Source organism: Telmatherina bonti (assembly GCF_933228915.1).
Source record: "Telmatherina bonti genome assembly, chromosome: 2".
NCBI lineage: Eukaryota > Metazoa > Chordata > Actinopteri > Atheriniformes > Telmatherinidae > Telmatherina > Telmatherina bonti.
The window spans coordinates 31,894,155-31,905,814 of record NC_136620.1 but is presented as its reverse complement, the minus strand read 5'-3'; the positions used below and the strand labels follow the sequence as shown (position 1 = coordinate 31,905,814).

Sequence of the window (11,660 nt, the reverse complement as noted above, 5' to 3'; positions counted from 1 at the left end):
AAACAGAACAAAGTCAAGATACTGAGAGCATGAGAATCCAAGTCCAGCAGACACAATGCAAGGAAACGGCTCAGGACAAAGATGGAGACGAGGTGAACAGCACTGTTAGAAATATGATGCAAAGTCTACAGATCAGCAGCACACCTAAATAGAAAACATTACCGAAATGTAACACTGTTCTTGTGTTGTTAATATTATTCATTCCCCTTCTGTATTGTTAGTCGACTTTGAAAATGAGAGCAGTAGATGATCAATCTCATGTGCAACAAGCTGCTTCCAAAGGTGACCATCAAACAGCCACAACAGACGCGGAGAACCAGCAGGCTAAACACCAACATTCCTCCAAGCATGCTGATGACCTCTGCTCTGGGACTCCTGATCACACAGCAAATGCTGATGGAGATGAGACTGAGGTGGAAATGTGTCCCGCTGAAACAGAGTCAGAGCTGTGGGAACATAGGGAGTCTGAACTGTCTGACCAAGAGGACCTGACGTATTCTAAAGATTCAACTGTGAGGCAGCCGCTGCATCCTTGTGAAATCTGTCATTTTAGTTTCCATCACCAGCAACTCTGTCATTTATTTTAAGACGTAACCAACTTTTTCTCATTTTTCAGGCAGACTATAGTTTCTCAGAGAGCGAGGAAATGAGGGAACCCAGTTTGAGAGAGCATGTGAGAGAACCGGTGTCTGCACTGGAGAGAGAGAGAACGATGCGCAACCTGGTGGACATCCAAAGAAAAGTTGAACAAAGGCAGCAGAGAGACAGGGACAGACAGTGGCTTAGGGTGAGGATTGATAAGTAGATTGATAAGAGCACTGAAAGATAGCGCTGTATTCACTTAGCTTGTTTTTCAGGTTCAGGAGCGTCTGTCAATCATCCAGAACAGAAAAGCAGATGAGGACCTGCTTGGCCTTAAACACACAGACAGGCTCAAGCATCTCACACAAAATCTGCCACTGGTAACTACACAACAAGGACATCTGTGCCAGTATTTCTGCCATGCTTTGACTAAATATTATTGTATGAACTGTTGTGGTTTAGGAAGATAAGGACCAGCAGAAGAATGTTGTTAGAGAGCGACTGGAGCAGCTCAGAAGAGAGCGCTCTTATATCATGCAGTCCAGAAGAGACAGGTGATTGCCATCTGTTTGAGTTAGTATAAAAAAAACAAAGATATTCATCAGCTTCACACATGATTCCGGTTTGTTCTTTAGGAATACAGCAGGATTTAAGGAACTCCTGGCTCCAGTTGCTCGGCACAGCAGCTTGACAGAAGATGGAGCAAACTGAAACACTGCAGCGGTTTTCAATGAAATTTCCACACTTGAAAGATGTTCATTTAGCTTTTATATGGCCTTCTACTGGTCCTCCAATCAAACTTGTCAATACTACTATCCAATATGTATATCGCTATGATTTTTTCTTTAAGTGGAGGTATGTAGGTTTTCTAATCCTCTAGAGTCGACTCTTAAACTTCCACTTTTCAATCATCATGCTGTGTTTCTGTAGTTATCTTTTTCCTGGGATGATAAATAGAGAAACTTTATATTCTTAATATTGAATGCAGCTTTCCACAGTGAAACAAGACAGATGTCAACAAACTCATAGTTGTTTATTATACATTTTATCCATTTGACAACCAATAGCATCAACAATAATGTAATTTACCCATGAACCCCCTTTACTTGTGTGCACTTTAAACCCTGTGGCTGAAATTACATACACAATGAGTCACAACGGTGCATGTAAACAGTCAACAGTGGTTTCACTTATCCTCCTTCATGTGAACATGATATCAATATGCCGGCCATCACTTGCACATGTAAGTAAAGGTTGTGAGCACAGTCTGCTGTAGACTTTGAATGCACCTATGGACTACGACTTTATTTGCAGGCAAATGGGGATGGGGAATAATTGTCACATGTGACAGAACATATGTTTGGCTAACAACTCTACAATGGGGAGATATGTATAAAACAAAGGTGTTAGTGCAGACCCAGCATTTTCCTGCACCACAGGAGGACCTTTAGGTCCTTAAAGTAGAAGGAAACTGTCAACATCTGAGATTCTCAGCAAATAAACATTCAGTTTTTCCTCTTTGACTGACTATATTTGGTGTCCACTCTCACTGCAGTTCAACATAAAACAGAAATACCTACCACACAGATAAGCTAGAACATTCCACAGCAGCTCTCACACACATTGAGCCGCTGCACTGCACACATACAACACATGAATAAGTCCTCAACTTCATTCATGAGTACATAGTTTCAGGGTTCAGGGTTGCAAACACACAAACATTCATACCAACAAGGATAAAGAAGCTTAAATTCCAGTCAAACAAACAACAAAAAGCAAACAAAACAAACAAAAAACAAAGCCACAGTGCCATGGCTGACAAATGCTGTATTCCGGGTTGCAATATCCTATGGGCTAAAAACTGAACAGAACCAAAAAAATATCACAGTTTGAATATATGACAGGTCATCCTTAAAGGTGGTGCTGGGTTAAATGTTTGATTCTCAGCAGACTATACAGAGATGTCGTTAGATTAATGTGACGGTAGGGCACTCTGATTGCAGTAACATATCATTGATTTAAATGGGTGTGGTCACAGAGTTCTCCGTAGTGTTGTCTGGACCCTGGATCTACATGGTCAAGATCTTCAGCAAGAAGCAACATGCGCTTGTATGTGACTGACTAAACTACACCTTTTACAAGATTGTGGACAAGATTGTGGACAATATTTGCATTTTGTACACTAGACTGGTGGTTCCCACAATAAAAGATAAAAGCTTAAGATGAAATCAGGGAAATCCAAGTTGAATTCTGCCAGTAAAACATCTGATAGTGAGACTACTTACTTGCTGGAGACGTTGATGGGCACTAATGTCCATAAACACAAAACAGTCATCACACATCCAGGAGCTCTCTGACTTATGGGCACCATGGAACTGAGGAGGGATCTTATTTGTGAATATCCTTCTCACTGGACTCATGAAAAGAGAGAAATGTGCGTGTAGGTGCGGCACATTTTGAAAAGTGTTAATAATGGAACTTAGGAGATGTTTGTCAATTTATATTTTTATGTGTGCCAGTCTATGTATAAGTCTTTCTATTGGTGTGCACATTGCACCCCTGGGCCATGATGCCCCCCTTCCTCATCAGAACTATCATTATAAGCCTCTCTCCTGGCTCCGCCTCCAAAACCTTGGCTCTTGTCGAAATCAGTCAGATCAACTTCCTCAGCATCTGGAGCAATTACAGGATTGTCAGCACGAGCAGGCAGCAAGCACTCCAGGTCCTGAAAGAAAGGAATACAAAACACAAATTAAAATGCAACAATGACTTCAGCAGATTTGTTTGGTTGTTTGAAATGATGGCCACTCACGTTCAGTTTTTCAGGGCTGATCCAGTTGTTTTCTGGGAACTGCACATCAAACTTGATGTAGAGATCTCCCTTCTCAAAAGGATTTCTGTACTGAGGCATCCCTTCTCCTTTCACCACTCGAATACAGCCTGCCACATAAACAGGTTAAAAACATGCAGATGCAGTAAGAGTCTTGGAAGTCAACATTAAGCTACAGGTTCAGCTTTCAAAATGCAACTCAGTTTTCTTGTGCCAGAAGATGTTCTATGATACCAATTTATCCTGATTCAGAATAGACTATTCTGTTAAAAGGCTGAAAAGATTTTGTATAAAAGATGTGTTTCCTATTTAATAGTAAATTATTTGGTTAAATAAAAAAGGATGATTTTACAGCTTCTAAATGGCTGGAAAAAGAAAAGGACTCAGAAATTAATAATTTGATTTAACCAATGATTTCTCACTTTGCTTTTTTATTTGATTTTTAATATATATATATTATATATTGTCCTTAAAAAAATGTAAATGTTACATAAGTGATCACAAAAACAACTAAAAGCAACAAGAGCAATAAAATAAATTAATACGTAACAAGGGTGCTTACCTGGCTCAATAACTTTGCCAGGTGGGTATTTGACAAGCAGCTGACGTCCATCCAGGTGTGTGACAGTCATCTGGAAGCCACAGAGAGCTTCAACCAGGCCGATGCGTTGGACCATGTGAAGGTCGCTGCCATCGCGCCGAAATTCCTGTTTTAAAAAGAAAGACAAGTTTGTCACTTCAGTTTACAAGAACAGGTTTTTCAAATACTGTTAAAATTAATTTGTTACACAATTTTTCTCCCATTAGCAATAATTTCAGCAGACTTCATAACTATTATCTACAGCCATCTTGTCCAGACTACCTCATGCTCCTTCTCTTGCAGCACTAGAACTATATCTCCTGGTTCAACGCCTGGAGCTTGGTCAGCTTCACCAGAGAATGTGATCTTCTGTCCATGTTTCATGCCTTTGTCCACATGAACCTCAAGAAGTTTAGTCTCCTTGCACACTTTTTGACCCTCACACTTTCTGCAGCGATCCTTCTCATTTATCACCTCACCTGAATAAACAAATACACACACAAATGACATTTTAAGGATTTATTTAGTTTCTAATTGTACAATATCATTTTTTTTTTATTATTGGGATGTGGATAAATAAGGACACATTACCCTCTCCATTGCAGTCTGTACAGACTGACTGCATCTGTTGAACCATGCCGGGGGCCAGCTGTCTAATCATGATTCTCATACCTCTTCCTCGGCATGCCACACACTTCTGCACTGCTCCTGCCTTACCCCCCTGCCTGGAAGTCATCAATGAAGAACCAGCGTTGTTATCAGGAGCTTGTATGTACAAAACATGACACCCATTCTAGAAAAGGGTATTTTCAAAGGAATTTATATTCATTTGATGCTGTATTTAAAAAAAAGGCAATAAAAAACAGTAGAAGTTCTCACAACTAATAGGATTAAGATTGTCAACAGATTACCCCCCAAAATCCCAATGGTTGGTTTTTCTGTTAAGCGGAAAAGGTTCAATTTGGCATTCAGTCCTTGTCCTGGATGGACATGGCAGTTCTCAGTGCCATAACAGTGAGTGGAGCCAACTTCTTTTATTATTAATGCATGTTCAGTGGTAGAAATGTCTGATCTCTGGAACAGTAAAGATCATCATCAGCATCAATACACTCTTAAACAGACATTAGAAATGCTTATTTAAACTAGTCTGTTTAGCCACTGGCAATTCACACTCCAGCGTGTAAGGCTGATTCGATTCCAAAATTACATGCCACCCCCTCCTCCCTTCTAAAATTGTCTTGTTTACTAATATTTGTAGCCTACAATACAGTCAAATATAATCCCTTCCCATTTTAGCAGTCTGCCGTTTAAACCATGACATCAATATTTAAAATGTGGATCCCACAACACTCAAGGTAACCACACTGTTACTGGTAACTATCAGTGTGAATCAATTATTAAAATAATCTTTCAAAATGAACATAATTTTAATCACAAATGAAAAACATGAAAGCAGACTCACCCATTGCAGGCCCCACACAGCACATTCTTACTAAGCTGCAGTTTTGTGGTTTTTCCATTGTACAAGTCTTCAAGAGAAACTCTGCAACAAAAGTTATAAAAACATTTAACAAATTTCTGAGCCACTGACTTAAGCTCTAAAAAATATCTAAATGTAAAATACTTACTTCAGAGGATGCACCATGTCATCTCCTCTTCTTTTGCCTCCATTACGTCCCCTGCCTTGTCCACCCATGAAGCCAAAGAGTCCTCCTCCAAAAATGTGAGAAAAGATATCGTCCATGCCAGGTCCTCCCCCTCCTCCCTCTCGCAGCCCTTGTTCTCCATAGCGATCATAAAGCTCTTTCTTCTCTGGGTTTGTCAATACCTCATAGGCAAAACTTATTTCTTTAAACTGGAAAAATACATGAGGAGTGATTAAAATTGGATGCAAAGCATGATTTAAAGAAATTCAGTTGATCTAAGATAGGCAACCTTTTAGAAAATTAAAAGAAAACCATAAAGACCAGACGGGTTTGGGGTTTTAAGCCACACAACAAAAACCACATCAAAAGTGAACTAAAACTCTGTAAGAGGTTCTGATCTTGACACAAACTGTGATATTCACATGATTTTGACAAATTATGTTAAAATGTTTATGTCCTAATATATTAACAACTATGCTGCACTGTTCTAATAATAATAATAATAATAATAATAATAATAACTAGCATTAGAGCATCTTACCTTGTCTCCAGCATCAGGGTTTTTGTCAGGATGGTACTCTTTGGCCAATTTGCGGTAGGCCTGTAATAAATAAAAACATCAACATGAATAACTTGGTGCACATTTCCTCTGCTCAACTACACCGTAGTTAAAGAGGTGCGATAGCAAGTCACTTTAATGCATTAACTTTTCATACAATAATGGCAAAAAAAGCCTTTCAAGCAGTGTTCATTTGGAGTTTTTGAGCATTTTGAGTTTTTTTTTTTTTTAATATATTCTTTTAGAAAAGAAAACCATTTCAAATACACCATTTATTTTAATACAATTACTTGGTATCCATTTTAACAATTAAAAACATAGACAGATTAATTTGAAACTGGAACTCTGAGTATCAACACTTGTCATTATTAATCTTACACAGAAGAATATCAGATGCACTGGTGGTTGTTTTGTTTTTTTTTCAATTAGTTTTTTTTTTCTGTACATCTACTGTGTGCGATACATCTGCCATGTAAGGTCTGATGTGTCTTCATTTCGTTTCTGACAGGATTGAGTTTCTTTCATTTTTCTTCTCATTCTCTGCATGCTCAGTTGTACTATATATAAAATGCTTATTAAAAGGTTTATATGTCAACTGTAAAAACTTTATAAATAAAGTGTTTAAAAAATAACTTACACAGATTAATACTAAGATAATTCCCTTTGCAAACAAATAACTGGGAAGCCTGCTTATCATTTATTACTTCAAAATTATGTTTATTAGAGAAAAATCATTAATTGTAAATTGCTTCCAAATAAAATGGAAGTGGATTTTGGTAAATTAACTGTTCTTTTATAGATCAATTTTGGTCATATGTTGACCACTCAAAGTACTTTTACACTATGTTACATTCAGCAATTCCCTCACACCTGCCATCTATCACACACACTCACATCCTGACATACACATCCTGAGGCAACTTGGGGTTAAGTGTCTTATCAAAGGACACTTCAGCATGTAGTCAGGGAATCAATGGAATCAATCCATCGACTTTCTGGTTGGTCGATGACCGGTGTTCCTCCGGAGAAACAGTCACCCAATTTTAATTTCAATACACAGGATGTTTTTCAGAGTAAATAAATAAATAAAAGGCTAGATTCATAATTTGTTTATTTGCTTGATCCTTTACAAGTAAAAAGACAATAATGTTTTTACTTTACAGCTTCAACATTATTGAGGAAATTTGAATATCTAGAAGCCAGTGAAATACGCACACACACACACACACAGTATAAGAATCTACAATTAGCAGATTATTTGTTATAGATGAAAAGAAAATTGCAAAGACGTTAAAGATCTTTCACGAGTGATAAAAGATTTAAAGATGGGATGAGGATGTCAGAGATCCAGACTTGGATGGAAACCACAACTACAGAAGTATTTCCATAATCAAATTTCAGTATATAAGGATTATCTAAATTACCAAGGGAGAAAAGCTGGAGGAACACATCATTCTCACCAAAAAAATGTTGCCAAGTGTATTAATCAATGGTGTGTTACTGGTCTTGCTGGTGACACAGCTCTGAAATTCCTCTGATTGTTATATGTGATTACCAAAGGAGAAAAGCTGCAGCATGATGCAATTTTTTTTGCACCTACTTGATAAAACTGGAGAGTGTAAAAGCCCTAATATAGTATACACTTGACCTTCAAGGACTTCAGGTGACATTTCATTAAAGAATAAAAAAATAAAAAATAAATAATACAATCATCGACAACAAACAACACAGCTTCCAAGAGATCCCTGCTTTTGACTGTGATGTTTCCAGCCACAATCTGTCTCCTACAAAAATTGTATGGCTGATTGTGAAGACATGAATCAAATGACAATCAGCATGGTCTGTTGAGCATCTGTAAATTATTGTATTCAACCAGGAGGGTCACAGATTTCTATTACAAAACTTTATCAATTGGCATAATCAGTTCTACAATTATTGCATAGTGCAAAGAAATTATGGGGTTATACAACACAATGATATACATAACTCACTTTTTTTTAACTTTAATTTGAAATAAATTCTAAACAAATCTAAATTTGTTTTATATTAAAATACTTTGAAGCTGATCACTGAATACAATGGAAATTATTTTCTTTGTGTTTGTGCCTGATCAATCAAAGTAAAAATGCATTCATGGGAGATGAGAGATTTATGGTTTTGTTGCATTTTAGAAAAACAAAATAAAATTGGTGTTTATAGCCTTTTTCTGTTTAATTGATTCCTAATTTCATTTTCTGACCAAGAAGTTACAGAAATTATTTTCTTACACACCACATTGAACAAACTGCATGTTTCTATTTTATATCTACTTATACTATTGACAGTTCAGTTAACCATTATTTACCATCTTATACTTAAAAGAAACTCTGGACAAAGTATATAATAATCTGAAAACTGGAGAGATATAAGGGGATATTAAAAATTTCCAAAACAAAATTTATCTATGACTCTATTGTGCCAACAACCTGCATGAATGCTTTTAAAAAAATAAATAAATAAACGAGCAATACATGAAAGATGTTTGAATGTTAATTATGAGATAAGGAAACTTGATAATGATACTTACTTAAAAAAACAAACAAAAAACAACAACAACAACCAAAAAAAAAAAACATTTTACTTAAATCCAGCTCCCTTATGGGTGCATCAACTGTGCTGGCTTCAACAGCCACAAAAGGGTAAAATTTCTAAAGTCATAACATATCTACAATTAAATATGTACAGATCTGTTTATAGAGTTTACATGATGGCTGACATTGCTCAGAGCTTTTCATTACCACACAAGTTTATCTGTGGTATTTGCTTAAACTATCTGACAAAGCAAATTAAGCATTAGTCATAAAATGGTATCACAGCATACATATGAAGATATAACTTTGGGCATAATTAACTAGATCAGTCGCAAAGCAAACGTGATTTAGTTGCTGAGTAAATGGAGAGAATTTGCCGGAATGTGTCATCTAGCATTAATAGCCTACAACCTCTCGTACTCGTGGTCCCTAATTTGTTTCTTTAGACAGGCAGAGGTCATCCTCCTGAAGTAGGTATCAATTATAAAATGTATTAGTCTTAACATAAATTTACCAACCCATTGCTGAAATTGTCCATAAAAACAACTCCAAATAAGTATTTTAGTTTGCTTTTATGCTAGCAAACCATTAGCCTTGCTGGCAATGAGTAAACTAAGCTAGCTCGACCATTAGCTTGTTTTTAGGCCACATTACACTGATGACCTCTCCTCCTCACATTTCTCCACACTCTATAAAATCAACTTTTCGTCTCAAAGGATTCCTACCTTTTTAAGTTCATTTTCAGAGGCAGAAGGTGAAACTCCAAGGATGTCGTATAGCCTCGTATCCGCAACATTCGCCATCGTGCTAACCGGCTACCACGGAAAAAGCTCCTGCGGAGAATCAGAGGAGGAGGAGACCCACGCAAGGTTCGCCGGTAGGGGCTGTCCTGGGGTTTGCCAGATCCTACACACAAACACCCACCCACTAAACAAATGCCAAAAATGACAACCTTTTTATTCTGAAGACACTTTTGCTGCTTATGTATTGATATAAAGCTGAGTAAAAATAAATAAATAAGATTTTTTTCCCCCCCAAAAATCTGCATTTTTAACGTACATAGTGTCACAGTAAATGTAATACCAGTGCCGGACTAAGAGTGCACAGGCCCATGGGCCCAGAGTGTTCCAGGGCCCCCCTTCCCCACTGCAACATTGTGAAAATTGTGAATGATACTCTGTGAAACGACATTTCTAACATCTCTCAGCCAGTTGTACCAATAGCAGTACACTAGACACTGTGGTGTAACTGGCTTTTATATACATTTTGTTTCATGTCCAAACTGCTGGTGTTTGCCCTATGTGGGCCCCAAGTGAGTGTGGGGCCCCTGGGCCCGTGCCCATAAGGCCCATTGGATAATCCCGCCTTGTGTTACACCAACAGGTTCCCATTTTTTCTGGAAGTCTCCCTTTGAGTCAAAACTTTTTTTGTTTTGTTTTGTTTTAACTTTGAATTTGTGGGCACTACATTGTACCTTTGCTCAAATTCGTATACACAGTAACTTATTATTCTGGCTGGATGGACGCACTTTGCCTTTGTTTAAAAGGAAGCTCATAAAGAGTTTTTGTGCATTTGGTGTTCACTGTGTGTAAAATCTTTTTTATTATCCAATGCTAGGTCAGTTACTAATTTAATAATCATAAATAAAGCTCTTTTAAAAAGCCTACATTATATCATGTGTTTATTTTATATAGCCAAAGTCATGGGTTGTCAAAAGTTATTTGGTGTGACACCAAAAACTCCATCAATTTGTTATGTAACAAGAAATTGACTGCATTACCCTTTAACCACTTCATTGTCACCAGGTTGCTGGCGACACACTAGTACACTTTATTAGCATCCAGTAGTCATGAAGAGTAAGGTTCTAGCCTTACAGCATATACAATTAAATGTGATTCTGACAATGGGTCTGTTGTTTTTTAATGGATGTGAAATTATGTCTTGGTGTTCACAGAATCACATTAACAAACCCATGGCACAAACATCAGCAAGCCAGGATTTTAATTCTCATTTTAATTTTTAATACTTGTACAAAATTTATAACTGTTTTATTCAGTACAGATGTGCATTAAAAAGATAATTTCCTTTTTGTTTCCCTGTAGAAAAGCCATGGGGACAAAGGGTTGGCATTTTTCTTTAAATCTGCAGTGTTGCATTTTCATGTTTCTACAATAACTCACAACAGACAAAGAGAGACTCTAAAGAGACTTTTTGGTTTTCTTATAGTGTAACTTCAAGCAGGGTTATTCTGAATTTATGGTTTATTCTAATGCAAACACGGTGAACGCATTGTACACTCCTGCTACCACCTTGTGGTAGCAGAAGTGTACTAACCATATGTGTTGCTGTAATTTCATTTGCTCGTATATATTTCAAACTCAGGCTCTGTTCATATATAGATAAATGTATTTAATATGTTTCAATGAAAAACAATAAACAAGAAATATAAAATATTCCTGGTCAAAACTAAAGAGATCTAAAGTTAAAGTGTAATTTTAAGTGCTTATGCTCCAGTCCACAATATGTTACATTACTTTTAACTTTTAACATGTTTTCATCCACACGCTTCATTAATAAATAATATTTGACTGTAATCCAGGGCAGGATCATTAAATGGCAACTCTGTGCATTACACTTTCATTCTGGTCATGGAGCAAAGCTCTCTCCTGCTCTGACAGCAGCTTACAGCTGGATTATGCATGCTAAGTTTCTTATGTGTTCTTTTGGACTGGGGAGGGGCTCACAGAGAAGCAGCTGTGTAGTGGCTATCACATAAGTATTACCAGAAAAAGTTACTACTGTTGCTGATAATTGCATTTTCTTTAAATAGAGCCACTAGAGGGGTCTGGAAAAATGGCCAAAGTTATTACCTGAGCTCTGATGTATGCATCAG

At 37.1% G+C, this 11,660-nt stretch overlaps 1 protein-coding gene across 1 annotated transcript; it reads right to left on the bottom strand.

The window, feature by feature from the left end:
• Positions 1–1,602: 1,602 nt before the first annotated feature.
• On the bottom strand, positions 1,603–9,626 carry dnaja2b (DnaJ heat shock protein family (Hsp40) member A2b). Its single transcript, XM_079260616.1, has 9 exons — positions 9,493–9,626; positions 6,180–6,239; positions 5,621–5,847; positions 5,455–5,535; positions 4,584–4,717; positions 4,275–4,471; positions 3,975–4,119; positions 3,395–3,522; positions 1,603–3,307 (listed from the first exon to the last, which is right to left on the bottom strand). The coding sequence occupies exons 1-9, from the start codon at positions 9,568–9,570 to the stop codon at positions 3,119–3,121; spliced, it is 1,239 nt and encodes a 412-aa protein (XP_079116742.1). The 5' UTR covers positions 9,571–9,626; the 3' UTR covers positions 1,603–3,118.
• Between the last annotated feature and the right edge of the window lie 2,034 nt (positions 9,627–11,660).